Here is a 26,070-nt window from a genome sequence, read left to right as displayed (position 1 = left end):
GTCTGGGAGCTGAACCCAGTCTGTTGACTCACAGGTTACCAGGTGCTGGAGTGACAACAGGCAGATACACACATGCCAGAGAGGTTCTCCTGCCTAAAACACAGCAGAATGGCTTAAAGTCTGGCCACCAGAGCACAAGAGACTGGCCTTAAAATCCTGTTTTCAGGAGTACTGCAGGAACCCCAACATCTGACTAGCACTTGTGAAAGTGCCTGAGTAGGACTTCAGTGGGTCTGGAGAAGAGATGGACAGCCACTGACCCCTTGCTTCTCTGATCATGTCCATGGTTCTAGGTCCAAACTCAAGCCAGGAACCTTTCTGAGCTTCCAAACTACTTTGGAATTGAGAGGAAAATATTCAATAAACTGCTTATAAAATTATTTTATTTCAAACCAGAAGCCTGTCTCATTTAGAACTCCCTAAAAGAATACTGGTATAAAAGCAGGAATTCAGAATTATTTCCTAAAGCAGACAGTAAAACCTATTTTCAGCTGACATATATAAGAGAATCAATCCAACAGCTCATCAAGGCAGTGATAAAATGCCAAGGGACATGGGCAGAAGGATTTTCACAAAAGTAAAGAGCATTGGCATGAGGGCTCTGGAGACAGATGTAGTTTGTGATAAACCATTCAAAGCATAAGTGCTCAGAGAATGATTGAAGAATTGTAATTCTGCCTTAGCTGCCAGTGCCACCTTACCCCTCCATCAGCCCAACAGGACAAGGTAAATTCTGCAAGTGACAGAGTCCAGGGAGAAGGGCGAGCTCTCTATGACAGCCTTATCAAGGACACTGCTTCAGAGACAAACCCTCCTCTTAATAGGAAGGGACTGATTCCCAAAATACCTTTGCTGCCTCCTTCCCTAATGCATCACAGATGTGCTGTATAACTCAGCAACCCAGAGCTCTGAAAGTCACAGGGCTTTTAAGGTTATTTCTACTTCAAGAGTGCTTTAATAGCAGAGATGCAGCAAGTAGCATCTTGCAATGTAAAGTGCAGCTCATGGTTATTCCCTGTATCTCTTCTTCTGTGCTGTGGAGAAAGAAAGGAAGAGAAAGAAAAAATAAAAAAACCCAAACAAAACCAGAAAAAAAAAAAAACCCACCAAACTGGAAATGTTGTGACAGTGGTGAGTGGTGGCAGCACCTGCTCTGTGTTCTACTGCATTTGTGCAATGCAGCTCAGCTTCTTGTGGTGATGGGGGATGCATGTCCAGTAGGTCAGCAGCCCCTGCTGCTTTGGAAACCCCCCCAGAGGAATGGGCAAGCTCCCATGGGCTGGCCCATGTACCATGGCTGAGGGATGGGCAAGGCACAGTGGAGGAACAACATTTGGGGGTTGTGAGCTGGGACCTAGAGATTACAATGACCAGCCCACAAGATCAGTCTGCAAAGTTTCCCCCATCACAGCAAACCTGGTGCACCCAGAGTCCACAAAGAGCACCAGCATCTAAAGGATTTCTAAAGCTATGATAAGGTTTCCCCAGTTCTGCCTGCTTTTGAGCAAAACCCATAGTCCTGAGCAGCACCCTGTCCTCACTGTCAGTGCTCTCAGGGCTCTCCACCAACAGCTGAGGCTCAAGGGCTGTGTTGGGGCGTTTGACTCACCCCCCTTTCACCCAGCAGAGTGTCAGGGAGCATGTGATCCTGCTTGCACAGAGACACAGGCATACTAACATCTAGAAATACCAGCTTTCAGAAGAATGCCCTCCTGGGCAAAAGCCCTACAACCACTCTTCCTCTTGGAAAGAATAAATTCTTCTCCAGCCTTCACCTGACATCCACATCAAGTGACCTCAAGTAAGACTGTAACCCTGAAAGGCCTTGTAGGAGAAACCAGTTTGCTGAGACGGCCACAGGCAGTCTGCTCTCCCAGGGACAGCATGGCCACAGCCCAGACCACTTCCAGAGTCTGCTCTCTGAGCTGAATGCTACAGCTCCTCTAATTTCTCACTGGTCAGACAGGGTTGGACTGAGCAGTGCTTGAAACACAACGGATATATTGCATGGGACAAGAGACAAGATGTAATTAAAAGCTTATTTTAATTAAGACTTGACTTTTAGCTGTTCAAAGACAACTCAGAGTCAATAAAAGATCTACCTAGTAGCTGTTCTCAGAAGGTCTCATGAGCAATCATGCTGTTGCTACAGGAAGGTGAACACTTTTCACTGCAGACAAACACAACCCACTTCAGTGCCAGAGCAGGGATTCACTGCAGAAATACAGAATCAGGACTGCAACTGTATTTTGCTAAGGCACAAAGATAGATTCAGCATCCTTTAGAGCAGCTGGGACTATAATAGGGAGATGAATCTTTGTGGAGAATTACCAAATTGGCACAAGAAATACTGTCTACAGAAAGATTTGTATATATAACAACAATGGTTAAAAAAAATCTCTGAGTACAAAAAGTGTATTTTGCATAGACTAAAGTGTGTTCTGGTACTGCCAGTCTTTAGCCCTCCCCGATTAGTAAGGGGAGATTAGTAAGGGGACCCTGTGATCAGCAAAGAGGAGATTTTAGGGTACAAAGAGTGTGGGAAGGAATAGGGAGAGAAATGGAGACCTAGGGAGTGGTGGCAGGCAGATGAAGGCAGCTCAGTGCACCAACAGACAGGCTCCACAACTGCTCCCTGGAAATAACACATGCAGAGAGGATGGAGCCATGCCTTTGCTGAAGGGCTATCATGCTTTATTTGGACTGATGTAATTTGCAGCTCTGAAGAGGAATTAAACAGCCTGTTTAGCAGAGAGGCACAGAGGCACATCCGCCGCACTGCACAACTGCTGTGAGCTCCAGGCAGGCCTGGAGTCAGGGGCACAGCTCATCCACCCAAAGCATCAGCTCTGAATTGCTGCTGGAGGTAGGACATTACATGGCTGGGTGACCTGGCAAGGAGCAGGACATTCTCCATTCCTGAGATTCATGCAAATGTTCATCCTTTCCCAGCCATGTTGAGAGATTATTTTAGTTAGAAATTCCACAGTATGTCTTCAGCAAGACAAGACACAGGGACAGTCCTACATCCTCCAGTACTGTTCACATTTGCTATCCACCTGAGTGTTGAGGGATGACATTTTTACCATTACAGGAGAAGGGGCTGGCCACGAGGGAGGATTGATTAGCAGGATGACTGCCTGCTGCCTAAGGTACCTTGCCTTCTGGAGTCAATTTCCAAATCACAGAGAACGTCAGTCTGTCTTGCATGGGATTGAGACTGCAGAGCTCCTCACAGAGCAGCCTGGGAAGCATTGGGATCACCTGCAAGAGAAGAGAGCCTTGGTGAGACACAAGCTTTTAGTGTGGACAAGCTTCCCTGAGCAGCTGGTGAAGAGAAAATATGTTAAGCTGTCAGCATCACATTCTCTGTGGCAGGAGTGGCCACATCACAGATGTGGGATGCATCACCCATGCCAGAGCTGTATCACATGGCAGACAGTGTGCTGGCAGTGAATGAGGAAGTAAACCAAATCCTCTGAAATGAGAGGATTTCAGACATGGCTAAGGCCACCAATATCCACAGCAGCCCCATCCCTCAATGAGACCAGCGGCAGTTTTAAGTCTCCAACCTGGGAATCATTCCCCTGCCCCCCTCTGAAGAATGGAGTAAGCATCCTGGAGCGATCTGCATCCTTGGTTATGTAAACACTTACACTGCAACTTTTAAGGTCACAAAGTTTGCTCTTTTCCACTTCTTTGCCACTGGGAAGAATGAGGAAGGGCACATCAGGAAATTTAATGTTGAAGAAACATGGTCCTGGCAGTCAGGAGATGGAGAGGTTGGATTGGGGAACTGTGTTTCTTGCTTTCCCACTGAAAACCATGTAACCAAGAAGTAAATCCAAGTCCGCTCTCTGCAGAGCATAAATGAAACTTCTCCTATGCAACACAGGAGCCTTGCTTGGCTTCAAGATTGGATCATGCTTTACAGCACAGACAGGAACTTGTAGATGCAGGTGAGATAAACAAAAGTACCCGTGTTATGACTATTGACCATGCTGTTTGCAAATGGGGAACAATTACTTTATCATACTCAAAATTTGAACAAAATGTCAGCCAGCATAAATTTCTGCAGGATTTTTTAACCCATGCCCTAATTCTTTACAACTAATCAACATTTCTGCTGCTGAACGTTGAATTACCAAATTCCAAATTACTCACCTGACTACATCAACAAAGCTAAAAGCTTTTGAGCATATTCATGCTAGAGCAAACCTGAGTAGCTCCATTTCCACCATCCCTGAGTTATTTCCTAAGTGAAGTCTGTATTAAAGATAATCTTTAGCAGCTGCTTAATGAAGCAAAACTCATTATTTGAGTTCCACTTCTGACTTCCCTTCTCATTATTTACCTTTGTGAAGAAGCAATAATTGCCCTCAAAAAACCACTACATTACTCCTCTAGTTTATTTTGAGTGGCAACATGGAATGGTGCTTTTCAGAAAAACAGAGAGAAATGCTCTACTTGTGTGCCATAAAGTAATTTAGCTATTTAATTTAGTTTCCGTTTTGACTGCTCTGTGTGCCAGCTTGCAAATACAGGACCAGCAGGAAGCTGACTGGCATACAAATCCCAGCTCTTCCAAACTCTGACACCTATTTAGTGATTTCACAGATAACTTTTCCTACCTGGAGGCAGGAGAACCACTGTTCTTCAGAACAGTATGAAAAAACAGTGTCAGGTGCCCATTTTCTCTTCAGGTGCCCACACTTTACACTTACCTTTTGCTCTGAAGGAAAGACTTAAAATGTTTAATCACATTTGTGGTTTGGCACCAGAAAATGACTATAAATCTCTTCTAACTGCGGTGCACACTAGTGCCAAAAGGTTAACTGTTTGGTCTGGGGCTCTCAGGGAGTCACACCATGAATCAGCAGCCCTGGTTCTCCTGGCAGGTCACAAGGGCACAGCCTGTGATAAGCTGCTTCCCACAACACAAAGCCGCCAACTCTGTTATTGCAGTTGCGAGCAGAACATTAACAATGCTGCTACATTCATAACTCACTGCCCTGGTACGTGAGCCTGCCCATGCTGCCTGCAGGGACCCACAGGGGTATAAATTCAGCGTAAGTGATGCCAACACATAGCAGAAAAGAGAGAAAATAGCTTTATAGACTCTCGGAAATCCCTGCCTGCCCAAGATCACCCATGACCACCCTAAGACCCCGAAGTTCAGGTCACAGTGAACAAAGTGCTAGCAATTTAATAAAAGCTCCCATACCCTTTCCCACCCAAATTATAAAAGCTGCTTTTCTCTCTCTCCTCAGCTTTGATAATCTGATAATGGTCTGCACTTACTGAATATTTGTGTGCTTTTGCACATCCTCTTTCCCTTCCCATCTCCTGGAGCAATACCATTTTGCTAGAAAAATGCCTGCGTGGAACATGAAAGCCCATGCTCGCTTTAAGTGTACTTGAGCAGGATTAATATCCAATTCAAGAGACTGTAATTCAATGGAAGGGCTTTCAATGATGTGAAACACAAGCAAAGCTTTAACTCAGATCATAATTACAGCATGAAACACTCACCAAGCAATTAGCTGTAACAAATCTACTGTTAGGGAAGCATCAGCCTGTGTTACCTTTGTTTTACAGGAGAGAAACTTTAGGCGAAGTAACTTAACCTAAGCCATGGAGGAAGTCTCATGGGAGAATAAGAATGCAATCAACCTTTTCCTGGGCTCAGCAAACACATACATAACATAACCTGACCTTGCACTGAAGGTATCTCAATTTATTCTACCTTACTGAATTAAAAGAAACCTGTTTCCAACACCACAACAGTCTTGCCTGATTGCCTCCTGCTTTAACATCACGATTCCTATTCACCCTCTACATGGAATAAAAACCCACTGTCACAAGGCACAGGAGTTTAACTTATAAATACACATTTCCTTTTTCCCTAACATGATACAGTCACAGCCTGAAAGGATTCCCAGGAATTGCAAGCCCAGCATTTAACATACAAAGATGTCACAACTGTGTCACACTCAGAGAGCGAGATGTTCCAGGAGTAATCCCAGGGGCTGCCCAGAGGAACTCTGGCCAACAGGATTATCTCCATCTCTTTCTGACAGAGACACGGGATGAGAGATTTCCCTAAGCACATCTTTAATGTCCAGATTTGCAAAATACCAGAGTTGTGTAGAATTGCCTTGAATAATCCAGAGGTTGCCCGGCACCTTTTTAATGCTCTGCCCTTCCTGTGACTGTCTGCCAAGAGCAGCAGTGGCTGCCAGCTGTCCTGAGGAGTGCCAGGGCACACAGGAATCCAGCCAGTGAAATCCTGCTGAGGGGTAGCACCTCCAGTGGGAAGTGGTTTCCTTGGCAAATTGCTACGGATGTGCCTATGTTGGGGATCACACCATTCAGGCTGATTTTACTGCAGATGGAAATCAAGTCACCTGGGCTTATACAGGGGTCATAAACCTGGAATAAGGGGTTTATAAATGTAGCTGAATCTAGAAATGCAGTTGGAGAGGCCCAGCAAGGCTAGGCAAAAAAATTTCACAATGTAAAAAAGGAGCTACACTCCCCAGGAAATCCTTTCTAATGAATATGTCATAGAAACCAGGGCTTGGGTGGTGAGTGCTTGTCTGGTTTTAATCCCCCTCTATTACTCAGGCTAATAAAAGACATCATCTCTCCCCACAAACCCAGCAGTGCCCAAGAGATACTGGAAAGGGCACTTCTTTGAGTGGAAGGCTGATATCAATGCTGGCAGCGGCAGGTCTGCATTTCAAATCAAACCACAGACAGAGGATTTCTCTCTCCCTATTTCCAAGTCCTAAATGCAAAATCTTTCAGCACTACCCTTGAGACTCAGCTGTCCAGCACTGCCTGACAGCCTGCTACTGGTTCTCCCTGCAGGCAGCCCCACATCCAGAAAGCCAAAGCAATGGCACCCTGGAAAAGCACAGTGAGAGAGGGCACTTCTGGGGCTGGGGGGGTCCTACTCACCATCATGCTGGAATTATAAAACACTGTGGCCGTGGCTGGTCACACTGCTCAGCAGCTGGCTCCTCTGCAGGGGAAGATCCAAACCCCTGCTTGTGAGAGCCCTGGGGTTTGTTTTGTTTTGTCTCTTCAACTAATAAAGTGCTTCCAGAAACCAAATGTGAGTTTCCAGTCTCAGACTCGTTCCTAAGGAGTTGGGCAGGGGAGGGAGAAAGCACACGCATACTGAGATGACAAAAGTTCTTGTTCCCTATAAAATCAGAAACATCTGCTGCAGCCAGGACTAACTCACTGTCCAGGCTCAGAGCAGGTTAGCCCAGAGCAGCTCTGATCAGTGAACTCACTGTAGCAGCTTTTCAAGGAATAGAAGGGCAAAATTGGTCAGCCAACCAAAGGGAGAAAGGAACAAACCCTGGTCAAGCATAATCCCCTATCTTCACAAAGTTACATGAGCAGTTTTGCTCCCTTCAAACTTCATTCTGCTGGCATCCTGCTTTGGCTGCCCCTTAATTCTTGGTTGGTTATGACCACCACTGACTCCCAAGGTGATCCTTCTCCCACAATCAATGCAATGGGGAGGGATTGTATTAACCAAGAGTTTCCACTAGAGCTGGTAGGAGAATGCTGAAGTTCAACAGTGGAGTGGGCTCAGCAAATCTCTTGCTTGTACACTGAAAGTCACTCAAAGGAAATAGGCAATTTATTTATGAGCCAAGATTTCTCCTCAGGAGTTGTATCAACACTTCCATGAATTCAGAGTTCGAGCAACTCTTTGTTACTCAGCCTGAAATTATCAAAATATCAACACCCTGACAACCTGCTGGTGTCAAAAGTGAATGTCTTGAAGTCCTTGGACTCAACATGAAGACAGGCTTACAGTTCTGATCTTTGATCTCCAGTGTAAAATAGGACCAGTAAAATATTATAGGGATTTATGGCTGAACTCTCACTCAAGCTGCTTCACACCTAAAATAACACTGTGAGATGTGCCAAAAAAGAGGAAACTGTTTAGGTTTTCTTGCTTCTTAAAACCTGATACATTCTTATTTCAAAAACTTTTGACTTGTATTAAATAGACCACTAGCAATTACACAATAACTCCCCTTCTGATTCAGGAAAATTAAATATGTGGCTTTATTTAACTTCTTTTGGAGGATTAGCAGGGTGCTAACCTCTTGCAGAATCACAGCTGTCTTAGGAAACAGTTTCATCAAAGGAAAGCATATTTTCTACAAGAATCATGCTACCATCTTGTTTCAGACAGCCTGGCTGTGTTCCTTTGCCCATCCCCTTGCTCCTTTTCATCTCTTGTAATTAAAATATTGAAAATTTCATCATCTAACCTAGTTTTGTTATTTTTAAAATGTGTTTTCTGCAGGGCAGAAGTGTGGCTAAAACACCAATCCTGACTGCTGGGCCATGGTGGGTGAAGATGAATTGAAGTTTAGGAGCAGCAGGTAACTTATGCTGGCATTGCACAGGACTGGCAGTGCTGTAGGGAAAAGGCACTTTGAAAGAAAATTCAATTTGCTTTGCATCCAACTAGATTTTCATGAAAAATGTCTCCTTTCTTTATAAAAATCTTCCTTCTTCCTTGACTAAAAGAATCACACGGCCGCAAACCACCAAATTTTGACTTGGAAATGCTGCCACAGGATCCTCCTGGAGGACAGCTTTGCTGCCCCCAGTGACATCCCCCCTAGGCCAGCCCACACCTCCCACCATCGAGTCATCCATCAGAGGGGGAAGCCAAGGCCTTATCACTGGAGAGACTGCAGGATTGGGAAGACTGGTGCCAGAACTGCTGTTTCCAGGAGATACACTATATAATATTCCATCGCTTCCCACTTGTGGAGAACAGCAAGCACAGGAACTGAGCTCTCTCAGCACAGAGCAACTGTGTGCTTTTGGTGTCACTGCCACTGACCTGGAAGGGACACTCTGGCATTGCTGTCACAGTGGTTCCACAGGGAGCTGAAACCCACCAGACTTCCAGGACCCCCAAAGCTGTGCCTTGCTGCTTCTACCCAAAGAATGCTATGGAACAGCTGCTAAAGGTAACAGCTTGATAGCAAACCATTAGTCTGATTCCACTAGTGTAACATAAATCATTTTATCATCCAGAAAGTGAAGAGAGGACACAGGAAGCTACTGAAACAAGCATCATTACAAAAACCTCCCCAGATAACAACCCTGAAAACATCCAGGAAGGGAAGGGACAGGAAGAATCACTCCTAATCCTGAGTACCAAGTAGGGCATGTTTATTTATTATAGAAAAGATGTCCTGTCGTTCCAGAAGAGGCTGTGGAGACAAGGACTTCAGCCTGACTGAATGGGAGTGTGGGCATAGGCAGATAATTCTGCTCCATGAAACTGCTTCAACACTCCTCTTCATGCAGCTCATGCCCCAAGCCTGCACAGGACACTGACAGCCAGGTTTTCCAGCTTCCCTACATGCACAGTGCCAGTGGTATCTGATGGGCCACAAAGTGTTTCTTCACATGCAACTGAAAATGAGACAGACACAGACAAAGCCTACATATTTCCTTTCCAACAATGTTAAACCTGAACCTGCTCATTTGTAAAGCTTAGAAGTCAACTTCAAACTTGAGCTTAACATTTGATTCTGATAAGCTAAAATCAGTATAATTTTAAGCATCCTTTCACTGCATGATGAAGGAACACCATTCCTCCATCATTTGGGAGATCCAAATAAAGTAAGAGTGTGAACCTTTTGTTTTACCTCAAGATGTATGTTTGTTTGTTTGAGTGTTTACACCCTATTCTGATACAAATCCATTTCTCTGAGGCATTATTTGGACTCTTGGGCCAAAGGCAAGACAAAATCCTCCACATCTGCCAATCTGAAGCCCCCAAAAGCAAAGCAGAGGATCCAGCTTGGGTGGGTAAGGCTTGGCTCAGGTCAGCACTGACCAAAGTTAGAGGGTCACAAGCTGCTGCTCCACCCCTGCCTCTCTCCATAAGCTCCAAGGTAGTGAGCAGCTATATCAGCTTCTGTGTTTCCAACAACTTACTCATTTTTGTACGTGTCCTGCAATAACAGCCAGATTTTGATTGTGAGCTTCTGAAAACGAACCTTGAAAATGAATTTATGGTAAATGGAAGGCACAGTCATCAGACAGACAAAGGAAAAGTTGTCTTACCTTCTGTACCAGATAGACACTGGTGGCCCTTTCACTTGCTACTTTATCCAGGGCTGTCTCTTCCAGTACGAAGTAGCTCACATCTGCAATGTGGACTCCCACTTCCAAGTTCCCTGGAATTGCACAAGAAGTCAGTAGGCTGTGAGCAGAAATGAACTGATTACATATTTAACCCTGACTCCTCTCGCCCTCCCCCAACCTTTTTGCTTTATGCCAAAATCTCACAAAATCAATACTTCTTTCCACTTCTTCCACCTGGGATGAAAACCCTGGTCTCTCAGGACAGTCTCAAATTCACCACCATGGTGGCTACAACCTACAAGTGAATGTACACAGAAGCAAATCCTCAAGTGCAGAGGAAATGTGAAAAGCCTTCAAAATCATGTGGATAAATCTTTCCAGTTAGGAGCTTGTCATAGTGACCCCTGTCCCCCCCCATCCCTTTACATGAAAGAAAGATGGAACCCCACCTCACAAGCACACAGGCAGTGCAGGATCCTATTTCCCTGGTATGGAGCAGTCAGTCCCACATACTTTTGGGTTACCAGAACTGCACCAACCTGGTTGAGCCCAGTTTGCTGCTGGGGACATGGGAAGTCTCCAATTACTTTGGATCAGGCTATGCAGAAGTGCAGCTTTCCACTAGAAGAATATTTCCACCATTACGCTGCCTTTCCTTCAGATTTGGCCTTTTATCCTTTAATTAGAGTCCAGTTTAAAAGCATCTTAAGGCAAAGTTAGGCTGGAGAGGAGTACTACTGAGGTTTATCATGAGGTTTTGGCAGTAATTCGGATTTGGAAGTAGTGATCATCCTCAGCTTTGGAAGTAATTAGTACCTGGGTCCAAGAAATTCGGGTTTGCTAATCCTCAAAGCAGCCTATTGACCTTTGTTTTCTCTGGAAGGACTAGGCTGGATTTGAGGTGCTTATTTGCAGAATAGTTCTAAGTGCAGTGGGTTCCTAATTATAACACTTGGTTCTTTAAAGGAATTCACTAACCTCTTGGTATCTATAAATATTTTTTCTTTCCTTAATTTTTTTTAAGAGACAAAGTAATAAGATTCCACACTGGTGACAATCCTGTTTATTTATACACCTTGCAAAGAACATTATCAAAGGCCTTCTCTCGAGTGTCACGTTTTTGAAGGATAAATGGTTCGTGGCTGTTGTCATTAAGCAGTACATGTGCCTGTGTGCCCTTCTGATGGATACCAGAACAGGATTTCAGCAGAGTAGGAGTGGAAACAGATGAAGAGGAAGCATGAGAGGGTTCAGCCTCCTATTAGTGGGAGACACCCAGCCCACTGTGGCCCAGCTGGGAACTTGGGGAAATGAGTAGCAGCCCACCCTGCAGAGCTGCCTGACTTCATAACAATTTAACCTCATTAAGCCATGTTTGCACAGCACTGTGAGCACGTAAAGCATAACCTTGCCTTTTGACAGCCTTTGTGCATCGACAGAGCACAGATGTAAAGGCAGCAGAAACACACACAGAAGGCAGGAGGGATGGGGTTTAGATGTGCCCACATAACCTCCAGCCACTGGAAGGGCCTGCAGAGACTAAATATGATGGCAGCAGGGAGAGAGGGCAATAATCCCATCACACACCAAGGGACAAATTCCACCACTTGTCAGGAAGCTGGGAGCAAAGACTGCAGATTAAATGGTTCACCTCAGAAAGCTGCCTACAGCTGTGTTGTGATATTATCACATGCCTTGAAAGCTGCTCTACATGGATTAGGCATCCAAGCCTGAAACTACTTAGGCAGTAAGTCTTAGACCAACAGTTCAACCAACAAGTTTAATATTACACACGCTTGAAGCCAACACACTCAGAAGGTAAAAAAATATTGAATACTTTGAAGTCAATATTGTAATGTATTGACCCTGCAGGCAAATATTGACTAAAGGAAAAGAAGAGGGGGTCATTACATCATGCCTTTAATCGCACTTTAATTCAATATGTGCACTGTTACATACATGAACTTTTTGTCCTCGATAGAAAATCGACAAACCAAGAAAGATCTCATTGCATGAGATAATAAAACATGGAGTCAGCCAACGAAAACACACTGAGCAGAGTTAAATTTCATTCAGGTTTCCCACCAGAGCTTCTAAAAGCCAGGGTCAGAGTGAGCCCCTTGCTTTTGAACTTTTAATGGAAATTCTATCTAAATATTTTCTTACATACATTGACATAATGCAAACTGGCAGCTCTTGGGTTTGTCTTGCTCATGTATGAATCACCCTATCTCCCTCACCCCCAAAATATTCAGACCAAGAGAACTTGAAGATACAGCACAGTGATCATCCAATCTGATTTCTCTCAAATCATTGCTTTTGAATGTGCTAGACAAAATATCAGCCTAAGCCTGCACAGAAATACCTGCCTGCTGCTCTCTCCCTGGTTTATTTGCTAATTAAAGGGAAAGAGCATTGTGGATAGAGAAATACTATTCACTAGAATTCTATTCCAGGTCCACAAATTGTTTTTCTAGTGTCAGTAATTTTTATGACAAAGTCACAAAAGGAACATTTCACACTGTAAGTCTCATGTTATTTCCCAAGGAAAGAGAAAAAGTGGCCTGAAAGGGAAAGCAAATTTAACCAGGAGCCATGGAGTAAAAAAGTCTTGTCAAAGAGATCAGAGAAAAGGGGTAGAGGGCCGACACCACATGGTCCACACACCATAGGTGACTACACATGGTCTACTTGACCTTCATTTTGTTGAAAAAAATATACTTTTCCAGCAAAGAGAAACTACAAACCTTGCCATGTAGTTCTCTATTGTGACAGACTTTTTATATCTTAAATTTCTTAGAGAAACAAGTACTTTTACAAACTACAGGTTTTTTCATCCCAAATTCTTTAACAGGGAACTTAATGCTGCACAACAACTCCTTATGCTAGGTATACACTACCAGTATAAGGTTAGGGGTTTTTAAAAGGAATTTACATAAAAATGTACAGAAGATTAAGCCAGACACTTCATATGCTGCTATTAAAGCAATAGCTGCAGGGAGCATCTATTGCAATGAAAAATGCTGAAGGCACTTGGATGGCTTCTTTAACTCAGGATCTCTGGGACTCTTTAATTTAAAATCATTTCATCTGAAAGTGGATGCAAAACTGTCGTGCCATTCAAATTCTACCACTGCAAAGCTGCTCTTGGGAGATGTTTAGCAACAGGGAATGCAGTTTAGAATCAAGCAAGGCATGTTTTATTAACCAGCTGAGCCCTGTAAGCTCCTCTCTGCAGCCACAGAGATGGAGACAGGAGCATTGTCTGAAATCACAGCCCAGCACTGCAACACCCAGCGAGGAGGCCCTTGGCAATGAGGAACTCTCCTGAGATCTGCAAGCAGAAAGGGAAAGGGATGGGCACTCGGCCACCCAAACCCCCTTGGGCCAATGCTCTGTGCCACAGGGACAGGACTTGTCACCTTACTGCAAACAACACAGCTGTGAGCCACAAGCTGAGAGGACGATTTCCCTTCCATTTACCATCACAGGGCTGAGAGAAGGGCAGAACAGAATGGACCTGTGTCTCACCAACTCTCTGGAAGCCTGAATCCCCTTCTGGGATCTCACCAAGTGACAGAGTCATGAAAGGCAGGTCTCTCCCAGCACAATGGGCACACAGTTGTTTTGGAGAAGATTCAGCCCCTTGAGCTGAGGATCTGGCTTGCTTGAACCCACCCCAAAATCTCCTGTGCGTCAGTATGATGCTAATATCAAAGGAGAGCAGTGGCACCTTGCAGAAGAACAAAGAACAGGCTGTTTCTTTTTTTTCTGCTGATGATCTCATTCTCTATGACAAAACAGCTCAGAGAACTTATTTCCTTCTTTATTGAAAAAATTATAAACAAAAAGGGATTAGTAAGAAGGAGCTGGAAGAGAAGGAAAAGGCATTTTCAGCCTGTAAATGCTTCATAAGAACTGTCAACCCAGCAGGGCACATCAAGCACTTGCCCCTGGAATTAGAAAGTTGAGTTGAATGCATTTGAACAGTATGTGAGGGAACACACTGGAAGTAAATCCCTCCTCTCTCTCTTCAGCAACCCTACTCAGTCATAGCACAAATCCAGAGACAAAGCAATTGCACTTCGAACCCTAGCATATGTGAATTTTAGGGCCATATAACTGAAAAACACAGCTCTTCAAGGATAAAACATCAGAAAGTATTTCTTTACCATGCAGACACACTCCCATTTATTTCCATCTCACCTTCAAGCATCATCTTTCTCAGGAGGGAACTCAAACATGAGCAAATGTGTGAAGTCAACTTAAAATCAAATGCCAGGGTTTTTGGTATATCACTGCTTCTCACACGGTCTTCACCTTTCAGTGAGATAGAGAAGAGTTCAAAGCAAGTTGCAAAGTGTTTGCTCTATCCACAAAACAGCCAACTCCCCACTTGCTGCCAGCAGGTCAAGGCAGTCCCAAGCTGTTCCCTGGTTAGACCAAACTCTTGCAGCAAATAATTACAGCTCTTTCCCATTCCACAGCCCTGGGGGTTTCATGCTGCTGCTCTTATCTGCTAAGCAATATTTAGCACCTTGCAAAAGTATGAAAAGCTTGCATAAAGAGAGAGAAATGAGGCCTTTAACCTAAATGCACATTTTGGTGCTATTGGCAGTGCTACAGAAGATCAGGAGTCTTCATCAAGGGGAAGGACGGTGTCTGCCACAGAGGGTCACGGTGACAGAGGGGACAGCCAGAGGGGCTGCACACCATAAAGGGGTGGTCATAAACCCAGTGTAAGCTGCACTGAAGCAGAAATTGGCACCAGGACTTGGGGAAGCTGCTGGAACCAGGAAGGGCCCAACACAGACCTTTAACACACACCTTTAAATGAATGACATGACCCAAATATTTCTGCTTCTCTTTGGCATGTGTATGAACACATACAGCTCAAGAGTTATAGAAGTGAACATCTTGGGATAGAGAGAGAAAAAATGAGAAAAAAAAAAAATTATTAGGAGAGAAGAGCAAGTGGGAAAGCAAAGAAAGTGTAAGATGGTGAAGTGAAGGAGAAGAGTTTAATAAAAAATAAAAGTGGAACCGTGGAAAGAGCAAGTTTTTTGTCTGCTCTGGAGTCTGAAGACAAAAGTGGGTGGCTTTAATTCTCAGCTGAGGTTACTTTTCCACCACAGGAAGCCAAGTTGTTGTTCAAAAAACCAAACAGTGTGTTTTACTTACTTTAAAACAACAACGAAAGTGCTTAAATTTTACTTGTGTGCCCTAGAGCCATTCTGCTTTTTGACGACACAGTGCAACTGAGCATAAACCCATTAACTTGTTTACCAAGAAACCAAATTTTTAAAATTATCACATGATGGCCCTTTAGCCAACTGAAATGCAACTAATTGCACCCTTTTTTGGGCAAGTAACAGCTTTTTCCTTCTCTAAAGATCTCTTCCTTGACATAACCTCACAAGAAGACTCTGGCAAAAGGAACAGATCCTGTATCTTGAGAGCAGGACAAGTCCCCAGGGCACAGAGCAGCAACTCCATCCATTTCCATCCACTTAGTAAATGTTGCAACAACTTCAAAACTGAAAAACTGTCTGCCCAAACAAATAACAAACATCTCTAAAGGGTAACAATCAAAAAAATGCTGCATGGTATCAAACCCCTCTGCCACTGGTTTGTGTAAAAATGTCCCCCAGAAACAACCAACTTCACCTACCAGTGACAGAGAGACTTAGACTATCAGGAACAGCCTGGCCAAGGTTTCAAGAAATTTCTACTCTTCTTTGAACTATGCTTGGTCACTTTTTTGGGGTCTGTAACACCTGGAGAGGTGGCCAAGGTCAGACCCTTGACATTCACATGGCACACTGTGGGACATGCACTGTGTCAGCATCAGGCTGCAGAGCGCTGGCTGGGTCTGGGCTTTTGCTTTGCTCCTTAAATCACAATTAAAACCTTCAACCTTCATCCTCTCCTTGAGGAGCTAGGCTGATGTAAAGATAATAAAAGCTGTGACTTTTCTCATTTAACTGCTCAAACTCAGGAGTTGGGAGATGGACCAAATCCCCAACATGAGCAGAACAGAGATCGGCCCCAGTTACTCCAGACTGAGAAACAGCATGAGATCACAAGAGAAGGGAGGGAAAAAACCCAAAAACATCTTTATATGTGAACTCTCCCCATAATGAAAATCTAGGCACTTCCTCAACTCCCACAAGCATCTGAGAAACTACTGACAGGAATGATGACATTGCAAAGTGATGCTTTTAGCAGTTCTAAGAGAATAAAAAAACATTTGTTTTTCACAAAACCAAACCATAACAGGGTATTTGTTACTTTCTTCTTTTCTTCAAGTTAAAAGGTCAGTGTTGGACATCATTGAGTCTAAAATCCAGAATAACATGATTCTTAAGGTACTGTTTTATTCTGACCTTTGGCCACATTGTCCCTTGCATCAACTGAATGTTACAGAGACAACTACAATTGTACAAACCAATTTCTGACTGGCTCCAGGTGAGGTCCAAAACAAAACTCATCTGTTCATTAAGTGCAGCAAAAGACAAGTGAAGATGAAAAGCAGAAATATTTTATAGAGCTCTCCATAAGCCATCAGCAATCCTTAAAACAGTTTCAGAATTATGAGACTATATCTATTACTAAATTAAATTCTGGAAGCAGGTCTTTCATGTGAATTGCATAAAATTTTTGTCTGCAGCAGCTAATAAATTCAGCAATGTCCTAAAACCACTTTATATAATTTTAAAGCCACATTTTATACCTCAAAACAAAGCCAGGACACCTTCACAGGGTGGCATTTCATGCACTGTGCACTACAGAGCCCTGAGTTTTACACACAGACCAGCACAAGCCCCTGCAGGGAAGGTGACCCCCCCACACACATCTGAAGGGGATGCTCAGAGATGACTCTTGGTCAGCATGAGGCTCTCTCAGGAGAGCAGGAAGGTCAATCCTCCCACGGGAACACAGGGCAGATCTTTGTGCTGGTGGTGTTCCCCAACTTCCAACCTCCCGTGAGCTGGAGACGCCAACCTGCTCCAGACCTCACGGATGGTATCACAACACCAGGCAGAGTAACACAACGAGCTGCTTGATGAGCAAACCCACATCAGCTCTTCATCACCTTGTGACAGAAGATGCTGCCACCCAGAAGGCACCTACTACCTACACCTGCCCTGAAAACTACTTTAAAACCTGATGCAATAACTCTGGAGAAGAATGAAAGAGCCCTTCTGTGTGAGCACTACTACTGCACCATTAAGCTGGATACTTACACAAGGAGGGAATTCTCCTGAGAGAAAAACACTAAATTCTCAGGACAGAATTCACACAGCATGTACAAGATAAAACATTTAATTGCAGACTGAAGGACACAGGCAATGATACCCAACAGAATAAGCACATTGAATAAGGATTTTTTTCACACTGCTGAGCAAGATACGAGCAGGAAAATACAGATACAAGTGGGGCACAAGTAATACAACAGTAAAAATCAGGAAAGAGCACAGAACAATTGGGGACTAACAGTATAATGATGGAAAACAAAGGGAATGTGACATTCCTTTGATGTATCAAATGTGTCCATTGGAAGACAGAGACCAGACACAGTGGTTCCAGCAGTGCCTGTGTCCCACCTTCTGGCCATGCAGGTTTTGTCCCCATTCCTGTGCTGGCACCTGCTTACACTGCAGAGGTTCACAGCAGAGCTGGTTTCCTCTGTGCCTGCATGAGTGCTAAACAGACCACGTGAGGTGCCAAAACCAAAAGTTCCACGATGGTAAATTGTATCAATTTCTTTGCAAGACTCAAGGAATGAGCAACTTAAGAGAAGCTACAAACCCCAAACACATTAGATTTATCCACTGAATGCCATCACTAATTATATGGTGACATTTGGGAGATCCTCTAATTGACTACTTAAAACTTAGACCCAGCATCAATCTTTGTCATGCAGACTCAAATTCAACACTTGGAGGATGGATCTCCCACCCTTCATCAGGACAAGATGTCAAGACATCAGCACACAGAGGCAATGGCTCTGCTGCCATGACTCAGGTTCCTGGCTCAGAAAACGATCTCTGCTGGTGGGGAAGAGTGACCAAGGAAGACTGTCCTGAGCCCTCCCAGCAGAGAGGTTTGCAGCCAACATGATGAAGGTAAAAGGACAATTTCTGGCATTCACATCATCAATTGTTTGTATTCCAAGACTGATTTAAGAGGCTCTATCAGGAAATCAGCAGTCTTTGAATTTAAAGAGATGGGAAGTGACACCCAGCAGCTTTGAGATGTATTTTTGGGTGTAGGATATCATCCTGTTCCTGAAATGAAGGTTTAGAGTGGGGAGGGACCAACCTCTCTCTACTGACAGGTCAGTCCCTTCTGTGATATCTCTACTGTACTCAGTAATCCAAGGCTGAGTGAGCATTCCAGGCATTCAGAGAGACCTTGGGATGCAGGGCTAGGCCAAACACATACAATGTACTTCCACAGAACAGCCTTGACATTTCTTCAACTTCTTTGGAGATAGAATGAAGCCACTGAGATTTCAATTTTAGCCATCCAGCTGTTTTGTTTATTTTTGGAAAGATTTCCAAAACATTTCCATCTGCACATGGTTTTACTCTTTCTGTGTATGCAGCATAATAGCCAACCATCAAGAAATACAGTAATGAATTACAGTGTAACATGTTTTTCCTGTTTCTTGGGCTCTGAAACCCTACACTGCAATACATAACAAGTTAAAACAATAACCCAGTGATTCCGAGGGATCCTGCCGTTTCATAAAGTTGATAATGAAGATAATATTCAGCAGTAACTCCTTTGCTGCCTACATGTAACAGAACATGTGACTGAAGATAACCATGTGGGAATGTACTGCCAGCTATTTGTACTGTTCTAAAGTTTATCTGCCCCACATAGCTTCTGTCTTTCTTTTGATACATTCACTGAAAAGTCCTGTTCTCTCTAGGTTTGTCTGGTCATCCCCTATCATTTGTGGTTCTTCTCCAAAGACTCTCCTGGTCCTTGGAGTTCTTTTTCATGAATGGAAATCGTAGGCAAAATGCTTTTAGATCTGTTTGCACAAGAACTTCTGGATCTTCTTTCCATTATCTGTCTACTCAAAGGCATTCTTTTTTTTTTCTCTTCAATACACAGTCATACATTTTCTTTTTTTAAGTTTTTATCCACAAATATCAGTGAGATCCACCAGGACACAAAATCCTGCGCCTCTAAATCTTTGGGGAATTGTCCCAGGTCCTGAATTCATGAACTGAAATGATCCGAAGGCGGCTTTGCCCAGAGCATCTCTCCCCCCTGCAGAAAAGTAAACTCACTTTTATGAGTAATTCTACTGGTATTTGCACATCTGTTTGCATGTTCTGCAGCCACAGTCTTTGTTACCTTAGTCCTTCTCACACAATATATCTTTTATTTTGTTTTAATCCCATGTCTCTTTGCTACACGGCTTTCTTTGCATACCGTAAAAAAAAAAAAAAAAAAAAAAAGCCACAAACAACTTTTGGGATAAGGATGAAATATTTATAAAATATTTATATGTGGATTCCTAATCACAAACACTGCCCCAATTTTGCTTAACCAAGCTTTTAATCAACCTTCTCACAAGCAGCTTTCAAATATATTAGGTTTGCAAAAAAAAACCAAGTTTGCAAAAAAAACAAGTTTTAACAAATTATGTTCTAGCAATCAATGTTCTAACTAAATCCAAACTTCCTTAATCACCCCAGTACCCTAACACCCAGTTTAATGCACTTGTCTGGGGATTTGGCTCAGTCTATTTCCCTTTCAGCCACCAGCAGTTTGGAGCAACCTGCCCTATTCCCAGGGGAACTGAGGGGAGCCCCACGTCATTACGTTGTCCCACCAACTTCAAGAGAGATATTTGATGGAGAAAAGCTGACTCAATTCAGCCCTGATTCCATTCAACCCTGCACTTGGAAATTGGAAGTGATGTGTGTTTCCTCACACAACCCCACGTTACCTCAAAAGAAGAGACAAAATACACTGCACACACTGCAGCTCCCAGCATTACACAGGAGCCTGCTGTGGGGCACAGCAGGGATCTGCATTTGGCAGAGAGCTGAGAGCATTCTGCATATTTCAATGAATCTGCAACCACAAGCCCTCAATAGGAAGAAAGAACATGCACCTCTTTCTAATCACCGCAATATGTCTTTTTCACTCTCCTGGTGACACAACAAAACATCCCCAGATTAACCAGCAGGTAACAGGAGAGACGAGCTAATTATGTCTGATACCGAAGTAAAATTTGACCAAATGTTACACACAATCCCGCTCCTGATAGATCTTATTTTACCCATATTTGACTCCTGCAGTAAACCTAAGCAAATTGCAGTTTATGATCATTTAACATTTGAATCATACGTCAATGTGTTTCTGTCATTTTCTCTGCAGGTCTGGTGTCTGTTCAGCTTAAATAGCTTACAAAGAAGGAAGCATAGTAATTTCATCAATTATTTTTGGTAAATAAATCCATACTCATTTCAAAAGTAATTTTTGATCCAACACTAGTTTGTTCTTCAGTGTTTATCTTAAGCAAGTATTTACAAACTTACAAAAATATTTACTCCATTTACAAACTCTCCTGAAACTCTGTCCTGCAGGGACCAAGGGGATTTGCTGAAGGGTCCTGTACCACATTTTGCTAGAGCAAATATCACCCTGCAGTCCTTAAGTGGCCAGGGAGACAAAGCTGAATAGAAGAGGGAATATTTACATCTTAAAAATAAAATATAAGTGCACAGAACTTTGCAAAATTAAAACATCCGAAGTGTTTGCAAACTATACCAAGAAAGAATGAAGGTCAAAGGAGAGGAAGAGCAGATGGTCTCCTGAAATGGCAGAGAACATCTTGGGGCTGCCAGGGCTCTACAGGTGTTTTTCAAGTGCAAGATTCTGGAGCTCACACACCAGGGGATGTCTACTAAGCTGTCCAGGTCTAAGAAAAGTGCCCCAGAGCCTGGAGGCCTGCAGTGGACAAGGAAGAATTTTAGCAATATTTGGCAAAACATTAGTTGGCTTTACCAAAACATGTGAAATAGGCTCCTTGAACAGAGATCTAAGTCTCAATCTCTGCAGATCTGCTCCCAAAAACTACAGCTCAAAAGGAAATTTGTGCTAAGTAGAAAGGTCATGCTGCTCTCTTCCCAGGTTTGGGTCACAAAGAAAAGTTCTCTTCTTTGCTTATACCCCATCATGACACCTACAGAAACATAATGTGTTTGCTGTTTCTATCCCATTTCCCTTAGGAACATCAGATTAAAATTCACCAACAGACTGAATGGATTTAAGAAAAACAGAAAGAAAGAGGGGGCTGCAAACTGCAGAAGCCTCATTTGTTTAGGTCATCAGGCAAACACTGGGAAGAGTCAATGATTGTATCTATTTATGGCCCCACTCCAAAATGCAGACAGCCAGGGTCACTAAGGACATGGAAACCAGGGCAAAGAGTCTGCAGAATATATTTCTATTCTGCAGTACAACAACTCCTCCTAAAAATGATGTAAATTACTTGAACTAAAATTACTTTGTAAAAGACTGTAAGAATACAGAAATGAAAGAAAAAGCACAAGTGAGAACTATTTTGTTATTAATATACAAATAAAAGATGTACAGAGCTCTGTCAGTATAGCCGAAAGCACTGCTTTGAGATCGGCAGCAAAAGACAAGCCCTCAGAAATACCTCCCCATAATTTCTGCTGCAACTTTTCCCATCATTGCCTGACCTTTCACTAGAAGGAATTGTCTGCCTTGAAATGTGCCAAATTCCATTTCTACTCCTACCGGTAAGCAGCCTTCAATCACGACTGCATCAGTAGTGTACATTACCAGAAATACAAGCACCACTGGCAGAGAATGCCCAGAAGAGGTTTGGAAAGTGTGAGAAACATGCCTGGCATCACTGGGACTCACAGGTCACCTGCCACGCTGAGATCAGAATAAATCTTTAAACCTCTGAACCCTGGGTGAAAACATTCAGGCTTGAAAATACTACAGCTGTTTTCTGCAACATCCATACGACCTGAGAATGGTTCTGCTGTGCCTTCCTGGCTGCAGCAATTTGCTAGAAGACGTGCAGAAAGGATCACAAAAGAGCATTGACTCAAATGAACTTGTTTAAAACCTCAAAGCTCTACAAAGGCTGTAGAAATTAGGTGCAGGCCAGAGCCATCTTTTACTCCAAAGTTATGCTGAATCATCTAAATGGAGTACAGTTTGTTCATATTTCTGCAGCTGTTACATAAATAACCCTATTTTCCTTCTTTATTGGAGCTGATCTCTTTTAAAATATACACTCACAAATGTGAGCAGCAAGCTCACCTCCCTACTGCTATCATTAAACAATAACGAGGAGCATGGCTGTTAATCAGAAACAGACTCCAATATAAAATCCTCTCAAAACCAGATTGGCCCACTTAAAACATATATCCCTGGAAAAGTTTCCAACTGCTGCAATATCCTACTGCAAGCTCCATTAAAAATACAGCTCTTCCCAAAGCCATCCCATGCTTCCTCTGCTAGTGACACCCTGCTACTGAGTAGTGCTTCATGATAGATTTGTGAACTATTTCAGCAAAAAAATTCCTTTCCACCTTTTACTGAGGATGTAGCACGGGTGAAACCTCCATCCATTGATCAGATCTGATAGGAGGAGGCTGGAAACTCCACAAAGGTGCAAAGACAGTGGCTTATCTCTCTGCTTTTGCCTAAGATCCTTCAAAGCAAAGAAACTGTCACAGTCTTGAATAAATTAGCAATGAATGCTCAAAGACAATTTAATTCTCCAAAATCTTCTGAAATGCCCTGATTTAGCTGTCTGATAGAGGAAGTGTGGGCAATTAATGTGTTTTTTTGTAGAAATTCAGTGTGCTATACACCAACAGAGAATTCTGAATTAGGTTCTGCATTCTCTGTTGATTTTTGGAGATCTCCTGACATCATGAGGATGCCAAGATATGTGGTTTGCTCATGTAGGGATTTTTTGGTGAGGTTTTTTAAAGTGTTTTACATATGGGCAAAAGGGATGGAAAAAATAACAATTTCTTGTAACCACGTTTACATTTGGAATAAAAGCTGCGTTAACTCTTAACACAACTTTGCCCTCATGAGAGATTCAGCCTTGCCAGACCTGGACACGCTCTTAACTTCTAAAACAGCTCTTTGTCATAATAATTGCAGCCATCATAGCAACTTTTAGAGCCAAAAGTTCACAGGGTACCTCCAAAACATGTCAAAAGGCTCTACAAGCACAAGATTGAGGTTCCCAGAGGGGCTCTCCTAAACACCAAAGAGCTGCAAACAGCCACAGCTTTTCAAGCAAGTGAACACAAAGAAGTGATCCCAAAGGACTCCCAACACTGGTTTTGGACCTGTCTAAGTCTGGAAACTGCTGAAAAAATTTTAAGTCAAAGTACAGATACCTTAGAAAATTTCACTAATGCTGATGGACTTATTGCCCCTGCTTTCTCCAGCCACATTTCATGGGCTTATAATAGTACCCTACACAGTGCCACAGGGGCCAGTGGACCACAGACTGAAAATCACTGAGCAAGAAGTTAAATTCACACCAGGACAAAAAAGTAACAAGTGCAGAGAGATTCATTTTGCATGCAAGAAAATGTCCCAGGAACTTGTGACAGGAGATAGATCTGGGTGTCTTCTGCCAGCTGCAGGCCTGTGGGCTGAAGTTCCCTGTGCCAGAAACTGAAGAGAAGCATGTCCCCTGCTAGACAGAGTCCAGTCCCAGCCAGGAACAGGCTGATGGAATGAACATTTCTAAATTCCCCATCAGGATGCAAATTAAGGACTGTGGCCACATCCCTCATCATCACTACCTATACCCACAATCCCCAAGCCCAGTGACAGGGCTGCCATGGCTTTGAAGGTTTTCTGGCAGAAAGAATTCTGAAGAATTCTTGCTCACATTGATACTTTCTTTGAACACTTTCTCCAAATGGCTTATGGGTAAGAGAACAATGCAGATGTATCCATCACAAAGCAGCTCACTGAGTGGTTCCTGCAGCATCTAAAACCCACATGTATGTGAACAGTAAATGGTCAGAAGGCAGAGTTTCAACACTTTAGATCTGAGGACCTGTGGGATCACAATGCCGTCAATAAACTTCCAGTGATTCAGATGGCAAAGTGACAGAGCTCAGCTTAGGATCTCTCAAGAAGACTCTCAATTTTCTGTGAAACAGAATGGCATTTTTTCCTTAATCTTGCCTCAAAACTGCTATTGCAGAGTACAATTAATTTTATTGGCTTCAAATTGTCTTTCACCTCTGTTTTTTTATCCATTTTATATCACTGTTATAGTACTCTGTACTTGGGTCTAAATGACATCACAATTCATTGGCCACATTACACAGTATGAAATCAACTTTAAAAAATGGAAATTATGTATTGGATGTCATCATATTGTGATGATAAGCAAGAGCAAGAAACCCTAAATCCACACCAAAAAACCCCACCAAAGCTTTATCTTCATTATTAGGGGTGGATAGGTTAATATAATCACGCAATATTTCTAACTCAGCCTGTTACTGGATCTTATCAAACTAAATGAGCTGAGCTTGGATGGCAAAGTAAGATTACAGGAGAAAAGTTCCTTTGGTCATAATCATCAAGATTTGGCTTCTGGAGCTTTACTTTCTGTTCTGTTGGCTTACGGCATAGTAAAAGTACAAATAAGGCAAAAGAGAAAGCTCAAAAGGCAATGAGAAGAAAAACACAACTTATAAGGCACACTGTGCTCATCTGACAATTCCCAGCATCCCATAAACACCAAAAAACAATTCAGGCAGTGACCTTCAAAAGACTGGATTCCTTTACCCACGGACTGTGTACACAAGGTCAAAGTTCCACTCGACTTCAGCCTGCAGAAGTGGTGTATTAGCTATTCAGCTGTAACTCCCATAATGACAGGAGACAGCTGAGATCTGCTCAAATCAAATTACAGCTCTGATTATGCAAAACACCGTGGCTCTGCATTTTCTAACACCAAGTCTGAGTGCAGTTTGAAGATGTCTGCTCCAAGATTTCTGAAAACAAGCAATTAAAACAACTGGAGAATAACTAGTTTATTACTCTACTTATATTTGGCAAAGAATACTTCAGGACAAATTATAGATACAAGTGTGTCAACAGCTGAATACAAACACTAGAAGTATTTTGTAAAATATATCTCATACCGTCAGGGAGTTGTTTACAGGACAAAGCATCATCAAGATCTCTGGCAGTTGATGGGTCGATGGTGAAAATGCATTCTTTCCTATCCAAAGAAAAAAAAGAAAAGAAAAATTTATCTCCCAGTCATGAAGAAGGTATCAAAACAGAAAGCCCATCAGAGACATCCAGACAACAACAACCATGTTTTCAGAAGACTCTGCTGAAACATCTTCCAACCTAATCTGAATTCTAAATCTAATCTATTTTTTAAAAAACAGTTTAGACAAGTGAATCTCCTTGGGTATCTTTTCATTTTTCTTTGTGGTCTTAGTAGCTTTCATTTCATTACAGATATTCCCTCACAAAAACTAAACAATTTAGCCCATCAAGTTCACTCCAAAGAAACAAGCAAGAAAAAGTCTAGATGCCTTGCAGCTAGAGTAAAAATAGATTGTTCCTAATTGCTAAGTTAAATGGAACACAAATAACCTTCATGCCCATGCCAAAGAGTGGATGTCACAGCATCTGACACTCCATGAGCACAGCTAGCACAGAGCAGAGGCACTGAAACACGTACAAACTGAGCTACATGTGACAAAACTGAGAGAGAGTTTTAGTCCCAGTAAAGACACCCAGGAGATGCAGGACTTTATAAAACCTAAACTGCCAATTATAGACCAAAGGGAAAAGCAGGTTCAGTAGGAAAAAATATTAAAGTTATAGAAGGGCAAGCTCCAAATC

General features: G+C 42.8%; 1 protein-coding gene across 3 annotated transcripts in view; it reads right to left on the bottom strand.

The window, feature by feature from the left end:
- DIS3L2 (DIS3 like 3'-5' exoribonuclease 2) overlaps positions 1 to 26,070 on the bottom strand; it is a 179,644-nt gene that overhangs the window by 61,565 nt on the left and 92,009 nt on the right. For all 3 annotated transcript variants that reach the window (XM_074547292.1, XM_074547291.1, XM_074547293.1), the window contains exons 11-13: positions 25,353 to 25,432; positions 10,126 to 10,238; positions 3,157 to 3,264 (exon numbers count right to left, since the gene is read on the bottom strand). In XM_074547292.1, the coding sequence (XP_074403393.1) occupies positions 3,157 to 3,264; positions 10,126 to 10,238; positions 25,353 to 25,432 (301 nt within the window). The remainder of the gene's footprint in view (positions 1 to 3,156; positions 3,265 to 10,125; positions 10,239 to 25,352; positions 25,433 to 26,070) is intronic.

The sequence above is a fragment of the Zonotrichia albicollis genome, chromosome 9, assembly GCF_047830755.1.
Source record: "Zonotrichia albicollis isolate bZonAlb1 chromosome 9, bZonAlb1.hap1, whole genome shotgun sequence".
Lineage (NCBI taxonomy): Eukaryota > Metazoa > Chordata > Aves > Passeriformes > Passerellidae > Zonotrichia > Zonotrichia albicollis.
This window is presented reverse-complemented; position numbering and strand designations above follow the sequence as displayed.